At 30.6% G+C, this 15216-nt stretch overlaps 1 protein-coding gene across 1 annotated transcript; it reads right to left on the bottom strand.

Annotated features, from left to right (window-relative positions):
• Positions 1 to 4977: 4977 nt before the first annotated feature.
• LOC145617895 (putative xyloglucan glycosyltransferase 5) lies at positions 4978 to 8752 on the bottom strand. Its single transcript, XM_081672653.1, has 5 exons — positions 7367 to 8752; positions 6910 to 7218; positions 6519 to 6809; positions 6241 to 6354; positions 4978 to 6133 (listed from the first exon to the last, which is right to left on the bottom strand). The coding sequence occupies exons 1-5, from the start codon at positions 8099 to 8101 to the stop codon at positions 5486 to 5488; spliced, it is 2097 nt and encodes a 698-aa protein (XP_081528779.1). The 5' UTR covers positions 8102 to 8752; the 3' UTR covers positions 4978 to 5485.
• Between the last annotated feature and the right edge of the window lie 6464 nt (positions 8753 to 15216).

Here is a 15216-nt window from a genome sequence, read left to right as displayed (position 1 = left end):
AAAACAAAAAACATAATTTCACTACGAACATTTCAAGATGCTCACACTTGAAATTAGGCAAAAGACAATTAACATATCTTCACACCTACCAACTAATACGAAGATGTGAACAACATTATCCAAACGAAATTAACCATACTAATCGCTACGAATTCTCTAACAAAATGGGAACAAAGTGAATAGCATTACCTGTAATGGGCACCGACAGAACGCAACAGTGGCTTGGAGGTTTTCTTACAGGTTCATCTTCGACTCTACCATCCTGGGAATGATTCAGATCTGAATAATGGAGTGGTACCTGATGTTCTAAGGTTTTCGATTTTTTCGATTTAACTGGGATTTACATTTGGGCGTTTTTGGGATAGACGACGTTACTAACTTCAACATTTTATCCGTTACATTGTTCCGTCACGTATCCGTACTCATCTTTATTATATTATTTTTGCTGACAATGTGGGGCCCATAAAAATGGCTGATTTACACAATTTGGTCGATCAGCCTGATCGACCTGGGCGCCCTCGAGAATATATACCCAAAGGTAAACACTCTTTCTGCTCTTATTTTCGGAAGTAATAATAGAAATTAAAACGTAAAAGTCAACAACAAGTAAATACAAACTCTTTGGCATTAAAGACTTTACAAGGCTTTAGTGAGTTCTTGATGAGTTGATGAAACCTCATGTATACGTATACTACTCCATTTGTTTTTAAAGGTTAAAACTATATACATACTACACTTAATTAAAATACCAAGTAGTATTTGGTTTAGTATGGTTAGGTTATCATCTCACAATTATAAGATTGGGGATCAGTCTTCGGCTCTCCGCGTATTATAGAGGTATCTTTTAGAGAGAGAGAGAGTTTCCTTACTTTTCCCGGATCGAGGTGACCTGGCTTGTTAGAGATTATGGCGGTCCAGTAGGGCACCTTCTTCATACTTAAAAAAAATAAACAAAAATATAATCAAATTAAAGATATGGAGTATATGGCAATAAGCTCAAAAATCTAATACTCTATAATTTGGACTAAATATTTCTGATATGTTCTTCTTTAACAAAAAAAAATGTAATATAACAAGTAATCTAATCTAATATATATATATATATAAAGGGGAGTTTTTTCTAGAGTTTTTAGAGAGCCACATAGGATCTAATTTTCTCAGCGTGCCATGTAGGATTATAAATCTTAGTAGTAACCAATTAAATAAGAGATTATTAATTTCTTTTAGAATTAAGTAATTCAAATGTCATGCAAGCAAAATTGGCGAATGAGATTTTTAAGTTTAAATTAATTAAATATTAAGTATTATCCTTTAATATTAGGAATTTTATCTAAATATATAACAATTTTTAGCTCATAAAAAAAAAATCAAACAAAGCGTGCATCGCACGGGCTTCATCTAGTGAGAATAATATTAATGTAACGAGACAGAACAAATTAAAAGATTAATCAATTTATTCTTCATCGTATTACCAGTTTATGTGTAACCTTTCTGTTCTCCAATGGACAAATTAAAACTGTAGAATGAATAGGTAAGATGTTGTGGATTTGCAATTTGTTGTACAAATGAATATGTAAGTTGATTTATGTATATCTAAATTCACATGATTCATAACTTCCCCCATTAATTCTTGTAAATGCATAGAAGCAAGATTTATTCTTGTGATTCATATATTTTGGGATATGATATATATTGTCATATAATATAAATAGTTAAAATCAGTTTATATGAATGTGACAAGATAATGTACCTCTATAAGATCTTGAAACTACAACCACATGTGATAGTCACGTCAAAGTACATGCAATATAATGCAAATTATTCATACAGTATCAATTTTTAACAAGTTGATTGCTGCTAGTTGTTATGTTGGTGGAATATTGGAATAACTATATGTGAATGAACTAATTTATGATTAATTGTAGCTAAAAATGCATACTCTTTTCCTTTATTTGGAAATTAGAGTTTGACAAAACATGTTGAGAACTATTTATTTTCACATGAAAAGTATAGTACTTACTAAATACAAGTATGTCCTTTTTTAAAAAAAAAAAAAAAAAAAAATTTGAAAACAATGTTTAGATTAAAAAAAAATGTTCATAAAATATCTTAAAGCCATGAGGCCCATGACTTAAGATTAATAGATAATATATTTTCATTGTTTTTTTTTTTGGGCTAAAATAGAAGTAATTATGATACGCTATAATTAAAGTTTAGTCATTGATGTTATATGTTGATGATTTCACTATAATTATGACTTGCCAAATCAAAAGCTAGGCTTCTTAACCGAATGAGCTTGATATACAATTTTTTCAAAGCCAATTTGTTCACTTCAAGAATGAGTTTTGATTGGCCGAGCATCTTAATGAGTGATTTTCAAGTGTATATATAGGCTCAAGTGTACATATACCTTATCGTCTATTGATATATCTTATAATTGTCAAACGAGATCATTATGAAATACGAAATAGTGTTATACGAGTACAACTTTTATTGTCAATATTAATGTTGTTGAACTCCACTCTCCTTGAACTTGCATGATTTATTTCAAAAATCATAAATAAACTTGTAAGCCAATAATGCTTCATCGAGAATCAAGAATATTGGCTCGTTTACACAATTACAGCCAGTATCCTGATTCCCAAATAGGAATTTCATAAAATAGTTACGTATGTTACAATTATCTCCTAAGTACGAGTACATATTTGATATTACTAGGTATATAGTATATTAATGCTGATACTTTACAAGTCATCACAAAGCTAAAAGTGACTCTAGCATAATATAAGTCAACTTTGCTGATACTGCCGCATTATGCATAAATGACTTGGCAATGCATGTAATTGAAGCCTCCATTAGCATTTAACTTCTTGTAAAATTAAAGTTAATTCATTAACTAGGAATCATATAATAAATAATCTCTTTCACATTGGTATATGATACGAGTATGATTTAGCCTTTAAAAGTAAAAAGCTTCTTGATTTAAGGTTAATTTAATTCAAACTGGCTTAAGTCAAAAGTAAAAAGCTTGTAGACAAAAAAATGTTGCACAACTCGATCACCCCAATCAAAATTGGCTACTTAATTGCGAATTGATCCATGATTAGCTCTATCTATCGCTTTTTTTCTATCTCGCCCACAATTTCACTGGTAATTCATATAGAGGATCTCTTAGTTTCCGATGTTTTAGTGTTCTAAAAGACTTCAAAGAGAGGAAAAGCATTTCACAAGAAACAAAATTATAATTTTAAGATACCTTGCTCAATATGTAGGCATCACTTTTGTACAAATTTGGTAGAGTATGAAGAAGAATATGCTATGTAAATGAACCAAAGATCCAATGGACAACAATTACCATAAGAATTGCCGCTAGTTGGGGTATTGCCATCAATGTCCCACCCCATGCCTTATATTTAATATTCCAATTTAATTTTCAACTTTAAAAAAAATAAAAATACAAATAAAAAAAAGGACTTCACTACTATCACTTTACAAAAATACACACACATTGAATATATACAAATAAAATAAAATGAAGAAAAATCAATACTCGTATTGCTTAGTTGTAGTCTTGTAGAAGCAGTGTTGTAGTAGTTGTCAATCAGCTTGATTTATGGAGTAATTTGATTCATTAATCAAAAAATAAATAAAATTAGTTAGTTAGATATGATCTCAAAGACTATTCAAAAGCAAATACCAAAATTATTTGATTTCTTATAATTAGCACCAAAACAAAATATTTGTTCCATAGTCAATTATGTCACCTTGTATCTATATGATAAATTGATATGTACGTATATTTCAATATAGCACATTGTTGCTAGATTTTTTTTTTTTTTTATTAAATTTCAACTTCATTATGTACCAATTGATCAAAGAAGAAAAAGACGGCTTTTATAATCAAATCAAAGTACTAAATACATACTTATATGTTAGTTTTTCCTTGTTTTTTTCTTAATATAAGACAACTTTAGAGTCATGATTAAAGATTGTGGTATTCACTTTAGAGTCATGATTAAAGATTGTGGTATTCTTCATTGTTTACAACTTTTCGAAATGTTGAAAAATCTGAACATTAAAACTTAAAAGTTAAAGAAAAAAAGAACTTAATTTAGTAATTGTAAAAGAAGTTTAATTGTCGTTCTCCAAAATTAGCTGGAAAATTGATTCAATTTTTTGGTCAACCTTTTTACGAGTACAATATTCTCAATCATGCATTCATGCGCCAACTAGAGGGTATATATAATCTCAAATAAGAGAGAAACTTTTTTTTTTCTTAGCATTCAAATGTAACAAAGTTAATTCTATCAAAAGTATATTATACATTTATACTGCATATTTTATGAATCATGATAATTTTAGGTAAATCAAAATAGACTCCCCAGTCCCCACTACCTTGCCCCTTTATTTATTACCGGGGATACAATGGGAAATTTCACATTAAAAATAAAATTAAAAAAAAAAAAAAAAAAAAAAAAAAAAAAAAAAAAAGAAGAAGAAGAAGAATAAAAAAGAAAGAAAAAAGAGGAAACAATATGAACATTGTTAGTTATAAACCGTCTTACATAGTTAAAACCTCAATCGAAGTCTAACAAAGTCAAGCACAAAATTATGACATATAAGTATACAACGACGGAAATAGTTGATTAGTCGGAATTATTTTTGTCAATTTTTTTCCTTAAATGATACATTGATACATGATACTTAATTCTCATGTACTTTACTAAAGCTTTGAAAGGAGTTTAATGTCACAACTCAAAAGACATTTTCACAAAGCGGTCCTAAGGCAACAAGATCATTATATAATATGCGGACATAAAAGTAACAACACTAACATATTCTCACTAGCCTGCCGACACAGTAGACTAATCATTTCACATCATATAGTAATAAACTCTGGTTTAATTAGTCAATTATTAGAACACTAATTATTAGTAACAACACATAACACATGATTAGAAGAGAGAGGAAACCAAGGATCCATAAATTTAGGCACTTTGATTTAATGCAAAATATACAAGTTTATTTTTATAATAAGATATGATATGAATAATTTATGCATCACTTAAAAATAATCAAATTCTACAGTATTTCTTAAATACAATTTTTTTTTTAATGTAGAATATTTTGGTACCAAACTAACCAAGAACAAATAAAATTACAAACTTGAGTATCTTTTTTATGATCCAAAAGCAAAAGAATAATGATTTTGGTAATTTATATGGGTTTTTGATCCCCCCATAAATCTATCTCACCAATTTTTAACCCCTCCAAGAAAACAAATTCACAGCACTATAAGTGATAAATTAAATTAACAAAAGAGTAAAATTCTATGTCGAAAAAACGAAAAAAATTTCTATAGGAGATATGATTCTCAGAGGAATTTTATTCGTCTGAATCATGGCTGTACTCGTTAGCAGTAGCTTTTACATCTATGCAGATGCATTTGATCGCGAAAATTAGATGAACGCGTATGTTATGTGTTTCAGCTCATTTGCTCGCCGATCAAATCCAAGCCCACGAGTAGGAAAGTAACGCCTTGGAATAAGAGGAAGTAGAAATGCACCCCTTGTGCAGATAACAGACTCCTTAGAGCAGCAGTAAGTAGTAAGAAGGCCAATGTAAGCTCTTTCTTGTAGATTTTGTTCGTTTTTTTCTTAGCCGGATTAGGGGTAGCATCCTGATGTTCTTTCAGTTTGGTCAGTTCAGACAGGCCGCTGTCTGAAGCCCCTCGGAACAGTTGGGGTTGGTTCATTGCCTTTGTTTCCCGCTCTTCCATGGCTACTAAGTCTGGCTCTGAGGATCGTCCTGCTTTCTTGGTGACGATCCATTCATATGAACTACCCAATTGGAATAACCCGGAGATCATAGCATTGAATTTGGTTACTGACATTGTGTTCTCGAACAAAAGGTATGGAACGATGAAGGGGAATGAACTCGGTGAAGGAAGTATATTAAGCAGTGACATGAAAACAGGTATATAACAGATAACCCAAAGTGGTAGCTCGGCTTCAGGGACAAACATGGTTAAGGGAAGAATGATACAGAACAATGTGAAGGAATAGAATGGCAGGATTAGCTTTCTTAGAAGGAAAAACAGTAGGATGAGGTTCGCTTTCTTCAATGATGATAGCTGCAAATATAATTGAATTACAACAAATCAGAACAATTATGATCATTTTGAGCAAGAACAGAACATAATTAAGGTGTAAATTATGCAATTGTAACAAAAATAGCTACCTTTGAGCTTATGATAGCTGGAAAACATAATCGAAAGAGCTGCATTGGACCCGAATGCCAACGGTGTTGTTGTTTTCTGTAGGCTTCATAAGACTCAGGAAGTTCACATAGGACCTGAAAATGACACAAATTATAGGAAAAGTTCATCAAAATCTGCATAATTCCAAATTCTACCTGATATTTTGGCAATGAAGTTTCACTATCAAATTGATCTAATTCAGTACATTTTACATTACACCAATATGATCCGATCAAACAAAACATTGAGCAACACATACCCTAACGTCGTTAAGGTAGACGAACTTCCACCCATTGAGATGAGCACGGACAGCAATGTCCATGTCCTCAACAGTCGTTCTTTCGAGCCACCCACCGGAATCCTCCAATGCTTTGATCCTCCAAACTCCGGCAGTTCCATTAAATCCAAAGAAACTAAGGTACACCCCATTTACCTGTTGCTCCACTTCAAAGTGAAAGCAAAGGTTAATATACTGAAGGCGTGTTAGTAGGTTCTCATCTTTGTTAACAAACGTCCACCTCGCTTGAACCAAACCAACTTCAGGTTTACCCTGCAATACATAAAAACACCAACACGAACGAAATTTAAGTTTTTGTATTACTAATTTACTAACAACCACATGTTAATCAAGCAATTTTCATACAAACTACCTCGAAATGGGGGACGGTTTGTTGAAGGAAATCGGGTTTAGGCTGAAAATCAGCATCAAAGATGGCAACAAATTCATAATCTCTAACATAATCACAGTTCATAGCAGACTTCAGATTACCAGCTTTGTAGCCTGTTCGAACCAACCGATGTCGGTAGATAATGTTAACACCCTTTTGGCTCCATTTAGAACATTCACTCTTGATCAACCATTGTATACTTTCATCATCAGAATCATCTAAAACTTGAATAAGAATTTTGTCTTTTGGCCAATCTAGTTGACAAACTGCTGAAATTGATTGCTCATATACCTATCAAAACAAAACAGAATAAAAATAACAATTATAACCAATCATTCATAACATTACCAATTATATGATCATACTACAATTCTATAAATACTTATATAAATTGGGATTATAAATTTATAATATATGATAGTATGATAATGATATATACCTCTTTTTCATTGCACATTGGAATCTGAACAAGAACCATAGGATAAAAAGAGTCAGGATTCTCAGCATCAATTGGCTTAGGTTCACCTTCAACCTTAGGCTTAATCCCTTTTATCTTAATCCAAAAACACCCAAAACACAACACCAGTCTATCAACAGACTGAATCATGAACAAAAGCACACAGAAGTTGGACAAAAACTGGATCAAAGGAGCAATATACTCGACTCGAAAACCGACCCAACCCACATAAACCTGATGAAACAAACCTTGAATCTCGACGGTTCGAGGTATGATCATACTCAAATTACTTGTTTGAAGGTAATACTGCCACCCATTGAAATGTGCAAACATCTCAAATGCCAAGAATGCAAGTGCAGTAATCAGAAAACCCAGAATTATCCTGTACAATAATTTCCCTTTACTAGATTTATCATTCTCCATTTTTACACCTTCACCTAAAATCAACCTCTTTTTAATTGTACTTAATAATGATAAAACACCATTTCCAACCCAAGCAACACAACCAGCAGCTTTATGAGCCCTAAGAAGTAAAACCCATGTCATTTGTTTTGCATTTTTACCTCTATCTTTCTCAACTGCCCTAAATGCTGTATCTGGGCTTTCTATTTCAAGTAATGAGTAATTTGGATTCTCCATTTTTACTATTACTGGAGTTCCCTTTCTCTCTCCTCCATCTTTGCCCCACCATTTACTCATATCAATACCAGGAACCATAATTTTTTTTTTGGAATTTTGGCTAGAAGTTTAGATTTTTCCTACAATTTAGAAAAAACCCAGAAAAACCCAGATCTTAAAATCAGGAAATTCTCACAAATTAACACCAATTTCAGCCATTAATGTATGTATTATGTGCAAGCAAGTAAGTATATCTTTAAATTTGCACAAATACCCAGAAGATTACACTAGTAGATCCACAACAAACAGAAGCAATATAATGTTGCAGACACAAAAAGAGGCAGAACAGCCAATTGAATTTAGAGAGAGAAAATGAAGCAAAACAAAAAAACCAGAAGTTTTTAGAGAGAGAAAATAGGAGAGAGAAAACAGAGTAGAGAGAGAAAAACAGAGCTACTGGAAAAAAAGCTTGAAGAAGGGGGTATAAGAGAGAAGAAGAAGGGCCCCTAACATGGAAATTACTAAAATAGGAGGAAAGTTCTTTGAAGCACTGATTCTCTTCTAGCGTATTAGTGGGGTAATTAAGAAATTAATTATGGATTATTATCCTTAAAAAGTAAAATATTTAATAAACTTTACAAACTTATTCTTACCAGAAAAAATAATCCCAAAAAAAACAAAAGATTTTTTATTTAACCATTGAAGAAGAGAAAGAAGGAAGGAAGGAAGGAAGATTTTGGATTTCTGTAAATGGTGAAGAAAGAGGAGAGAGAAAAGAAGAGATAACAATAAATATTGCAGTAGTATTTATAGTAGAGGTAACAAACATTTTATATTCTTTGTATTTGAATGGATGAGATGGTAAAGTACAAAATAAGCTAGGTAATGTAAGAAGGGAATTTGTGAGTTTCTGGATTTGTAGTTTCATAAATTAATGAAGTTTTTACTTTACCTGGGTTTTTCACAGTGATGACTGATGAGTGATTTATTGAAAATACATTTGGTCAAATGGGTGATGCTAGCAAAAGTAGTTGGTGAATGAGGATAATCTTAACCTTTCTCGTTACCTATTTTGTATTATCTGATCACTCGGAAATTTCTTATTTACAATGTTAATACATGGGTATATTTGATCTAAAGTTTTAATTACTCGTAGCATATTTTACTTGATAGCCGATAGTGATGACCCATGACCGGATGAGTGTTTCATAAGTTAATGGTCGAATGGGTGATGTTAGCTAAAGTAGTTGGTGAAAGAAGGGGAAAAAAAATTAATTCATCTCTCATACATTTTGTATTATCTGATCATTCGTACATTTTTTATTAAATAAAAAGTGATCTTTTTTTTAGAGTACCGATACACTATTGCTAATTGCTTAATTCGTTTTAATTATCCGTTACTCTTAGCACTTTTTTTTCTTGGTAGGGATGTGTAATTTGTAAGTTATTAGTCAAATGGGTGATGTTAGCTAATAAAAGCAATTACATCTTGACATCCATTTTGTACTAATTGGCCAATCATACATTTCTCATTTATAATGCTTTGTCATTTAAAATACTGATAATAGTGTCATAACTTATGATACTATTATCTCATTTAAACTATTACTCGTATCATTTACTCGTAATATATCTTAGAAACTTGTACATAACCTTTATTTATTTGTACTAGGGCAGCTAACGTGCGCGATGCGCGCGTCAAAGCTAGTCATACCTAGAAGGTTTTTTTGTTTGGCTTTTAAATCACAAATTTGGTTAAATTAACAATAATAGAAAATATATAAACAACTATATTTAGGAGGTATAAATGTTCATGATAACTAACATTAATGAAAACATAAAAGTAAATAAGTACTTTAGAGGGTATAGTTGTCTAAACATTATTCATTAAAAATAACTTGTATATATTAATGAGAGTATGTATGTAAATACACATTTTGAAGGGTATAATTGGCATTACACTATTCATAAGAGTAGTTTTCTACTTTTTATAAGAAGAATAGGGAGATACAGTATATTATTTAATATTCCTACATACTTCAGTGTCTAAAACCTACGAGTAGTACTTTGTACAGTCATATTTGAGAGTAATACAAAAAAATTGCAGTAAAAAATTAATTATGGAATATGATTAAGGTAGAAGATAGTGAAAGGACAAAAAGAAGGTAGATTATAGAGGATTTGGAAGACAGCAGAGACAATACTGATACAACTGGGCCTTGAAATTGTCCAAATTTTGGGGTGTCTTTTTCACATGCATGCATGTGTACACAGACTGTATACACTTTCATACGTACCACTCTACATTATATACGCTTATATTGGGGAAATAGGATATGATATTTGACAAATTAGGATAATAATGGATATACGGGGTATATATTGGAAAGGGAAATTATTACAGAGTAACCTATTCTGTGAAATTTTTTTGTTAAATTATAATTAATTTTTACTGAAATTTAATTATTTTCGTACCAATTGAATGTTGATGTAGTGGTTATTGAGATTGCACTTGATAGGATGGACCACGTGTTTGATCTCCCGTAACAACAATTAGAAGGGGACTAAAACCTAATTACCACCAAAACTGATTCCCGAAATCGAATACTAATTTCAATTCGAATATCTAATTTGAAAATATTAGATATCAGACATATATATTCGGAAACAATTGTTGATTTTTCATATTTCCAATATCCAAAGTATATCATATATTTGATGACAGACATCCAATCTTAATTAATATCCAGATTTCAGATATCGAATAACGGATATCCAATTCAATCCAAAAATTTGGTTGTTATATTGCAATTTCTTAAAAAGAAATCAAAATTAAAAACTATTAAATTAAAGAAAATCGGTCAAACGGTAATCGAAAACTTTTCGAATCGGATTCAGATTTCGATATCAAAACTACGGTTATTTGATCCGTGCTCACCCTAGCTAATATTGAAAGATTGGATATATATTGGACAAATTAAGGATAATATAAGTTGTACGAAGTATACTTTTGGAAAGGAAAATTATTATAGAGTGACTAGGTCATGTTCTCTTTATCGTTTTTGAACTACTCCGTGAAATTTTTTTTGTTGAATTGAAATTATTTTATTGAAATTAAGTTATTTTCATTAGCTTTGATTATTTGTATTGATAGGAAACATTTGCTTTTACTTATGTTGTTATTTTATTATTTGAAGTTAAATTGAAAAATCATTTATTGAATTTAAGTTATTTTCGTTAGCTTTGGGACCTGTTCACATTTACTTAATTTCAGTTCAGTGCAGTTCAGTTCAGCTCCAATCAGTTCAGTTCAGCTCCTAATTTCCTTCTCTTATAAAATATTCATTTCATTTCAGTTCAGTTCAGCTGAGTTTAGTCAATGAGAACAGGCCCTAGGCATTTAGCACGATAAATCATTTAATTTGAAAGTGGAGCAAAGTTAGGCATTCAATCCCCGTGTCAAAGTATTTATATATAGTTAGAAATGAAACTTCAAACCTATTTGTATATAATATCTGATACACATTTAACCAAATATATATTTTTAAATAATTATATCATTTATATATATTCTTATTTAGAAAAGTTTCTACTTTCAAAATGCATGCATATTAATTAAAATCAATATAATAGAATTTCGTATGATTAATTTTTTATTATATAAAGACCCAAAAAAATGTGAAAGTCTACCACTATAATCTAGACACGACATCAAAAAAGAGAAAATAGGAATTAAAGAAGAATTTTATAATGCCATATTAGCAAGCTAACTACTTTAGTTTTTAAAACTTTCTTTTTAATTGAATGTTTAATTAACTTTTTATTTTTGTTTGTGAAGGAGTACTTTTTCTTTAATTAAACACTACTTTAGAAAACCACATCAAAGTGTAGCCAACTTTAATTTATCTAAATAAATTGTTTAAGATTGTTTAAACACTTGGATAAACTTGTGAACAAGCTTGGTGACTTCCCAACCTCTTTAACTGATTGCTTGTTCACAAACGTCATCATGATTCATAGCACAATCTCTTGCGATTTGGGTCATTACCTCGTGGGAATATATATGTCTAGTGTCAACTTTTTGACTTCAACATTAGGTGAATTTGCCAATGTGTAGAACACGGATTGTGTAGTTTTTTTTTTTTTTTTAAAAAAAAAAAAATTATAAGTCTGATATAAAGTTTGAGCACTGTTCTACACTTGGAAGTAATTTTGCCACAGGACACAGGTATATAAGATAGATAATATATCTTTTCGTTTTAGGTCAAGAAAAAGGTGTTATATAAGATCAAAATATCTCCCATGTCAATTTACCTCGAGTTACTGGGTAGAGGTTAGTGCGACAAATTAGCCTCTTTCTTGTGTGTTGTTTATAATAATCAATCATCAATACTATATACTAAAAGACACACCAGCAATGACACGTGTCATTTCCTGGTGTGTCCCTTATCTTTTTATTTTTATTTTTATTTTTATTTTTTGAAAAAACAGTTATATAAGGAAAAAATCTTTCTACATATAAGTAATAATTACATATGAAATATATAACAGTAGAAGATTTGATTTAGCTTTCCAAAAAAAATATTGACAACTAATAAGTTAAGCAAATAAATTAAAAATAATATTCTTAACATACAAGTAATTTGTGACATGTGAATGTGGACAATTTATTTAACGAATGAAAGACATATTATAAATTATATACGTTTATTACAAAAAAAATTATATATTAATTTCTTAATTTTTTAACCATGTAATAGAAGCTACGGGCTTAAATAATAAAATGTGAATATTAAATCAACAAATAAATTTTTTTATCATTTTTTGATTTTTTCATGTTTTTAAAATCAATTATTGAAAAGTACCGTGCATGGCACGGGAACTAACCTATTACAAACAACTAATTGACTGTTGGTGTAGTGGTGATTGGGACTACACTTGGTAGGGAGGACCCATGTTCGATCCCCGCACCAACAATTGGGAGGGGACGAAAATTTAACCACCCAAAACTGATTTTTTAAGAATGAACCGCGTAAAATACCAAAAGAATAATAATACAAACAAATTATACTTCAATTTGTGAAAAAAAATGCACCAACATTAAGGATCTATAACAATGGCATAAACTAAGGCCCGTTTGTTAAGAGAATCTTGACCAAAAATGAATTTATTTGACTAAATTATAGAGTTGACTTCATAAATCCACTACGGCTATTTTGGTTGTTTAGTAAAAAAAAAAAAAAGTTAATCAATCGAGTTAGTTGAGCATAACCTTTCAAATTTGTCATAAATTTATCAAACTACTCGTAATGTTCTTATTAGTCTAATTTATTACCTTGTTTTATTACTTAAATAATTGTCATTTCACATGTTTATGTAAGTAGGATCGGAGTATAAGTTAGGGTCTGTTCACATTTACTTAATTTCAGTTCAGCTCCAATCAGTTCAGTTTAGTTATGCTCCAATCAGTTCAGTTCAGTTCAGCTCTGTTCAGTAAATGTGAACAGACCCTTAAGCTTACCAAATACTTTTGTATAATCACCTACCAAGTCAAAACATCTAATACGCACAATAGTCTACTTAAACCCGTCAATGCAACTAGGTATTTAAATTTTAGCTTATAATGCAACCGGCTATTCATAATCACCAAACAAAAACCCAAGCCAAACTAAAACTTTTACTCAACAAACATACGAGAAATAAATAATATCGACCCAACTCAAACCACAATACGGAATTGAATAACATGCTAATGATGCTATGTCCGAATCAAATGACATGTTAGCTACATTTATTTATAGATAGAAGAGTAGAAAATTAAGAAATTGCCAAGTACAAATTGAAAACCTACTACTACATACTACTCCGTATATACTAATAAATGTAAATAGTACTTGGTATTATGGTGTAGAAGTATCATATAATAGTATAGTTTTTGTCAAAAAAAAATCATATAATAGTATAGTTATGTTGTATAACAAACACTCGCCGTCTCCCCGAGCAATGAGGATCTGGTAACAAAGTGGACCCACCAACAACCCATATGATAGAGATTTGGGTTAGCCAACGAAGCAAATTGTTAGGAGTATAGACCACAAAATCAAATCACAAAAACAGACCATACTATAACCAATAATACTCCCTTTATTTTATGATATTAGACACGTTGATATGGTCATATTTTAGGAGTAACATTATATACTTGTATATATAAAAACTATATTGTAAAATTATAATATAAAGTATAGGGGGTGGAAAAATTAAATGAAGGAGTTTCCCACCGACACCACAATATCACGTTCTAAAAATTGATAAGAAGGCGGCAACCCCAGCAAACGGTAGTTAGTTGCTCTATCTATCTTATGTGAATGTGAGTAGTGAGTGTGGTGGGGGCTTTGCTAACCTAAAACCTTTCATATCATTTCTCCCTATTCATTCAATTCCATGTGGGTGGATCCTTGAGTTTTCTCTTTCTTTAATTCTTATTATCTTTATCTTTTATACTTGTATGATGTATTTATTTACCCCATAAATCCGTAATTAATTGTTTAGAAGTACTCCGTATGTAGTAGTTACATCTTACGTTATCAGTATGAGCATGACTCAACAATTTTAGCTGGTAAAATCGTGTAGAGGATTGAATTACGTTTAAATTATGGCTCTGTATGTTACTTACATATATATTAACTTGGATTATGTCACATTCATTTTTTTTTTAAGACCTAACCCTTTTATGGTAGTCAAACCAATTTCTAATTTTCATACTCAATTTTTATTATTTTTTTATTTTTCTATTTTTTTTTTATGGAGTATTACTTAACAACCTTGATGAAAGTATATTGTTATATATACGGACTACGGAGTAGTAAAACTAATCATAAACCATTTTTTTTTTTATAAAAAAGAAATGGAATACTACTTCAATTTGTATGTGTGACTTTTATTTTCAGACGGGGATAAATGACTGACTACATTATTACTCTGATTTGTATAAGACTATGGGTCTGTTTACATTTACTAAACTGAACTGAACTTCGCTGAAATGAATAATTTATGAGAGAGGAAAATTAAAAGCTGAACTGAATAGAACTGATTGGAGCTGAACTGAACTGAACTGAAATTAAGTAAATGTAAACAGGTCTTATATCTATCGACGGTAAAATAACATCTACGAAGTAGGTTTCTTTTTCTAGCTTATTAGCCCACCTTTATAT

The sequence above is a fragment of the Chenopodium album genome, chromosome 26 (genome assembly GCF_948465745.1).
Source record: "Chenopodium album chromosome 26, dcCheAlbu1.1, whole genome shotgun sequence".
Classification (NCBI taxonomy): Eukaryota; Viridiplantae; Streptophyta; class Magnoliopsida; order Caryophyllales; family Amaranthaceae; genus Chenopodium; species Chenopodium album.
Note: the sequence above shows the minus strand (reverse complement) of the source record. Positions and strands in the feature narration are given on the sequence as shown.

Bases quoted from the DNA above. Each gene is read 5' to 3' on its own strand.
- LOC145617895 (XM_081672653.1), bottom strand. From the start codon at position 8,101: ATGGTTCCTGGTATTGATATGAGTAAATGGTGGGGCAAAGATGGAGGA. The intron at 7,219-7,366 runs GTATATATCATT...TTGTTTTGATAG, and splicing joins CAATGTGCAATGAAAAAGAG to GTATATGAGCAATCAATTTC. The intron at 6,355-6,518 runs GTATGTGTTGCT...TGTCATTTTCAG, and splicing joins TCTACCTTAACGACGTTAGG to GTCCTATGTGAACTTCCTGA.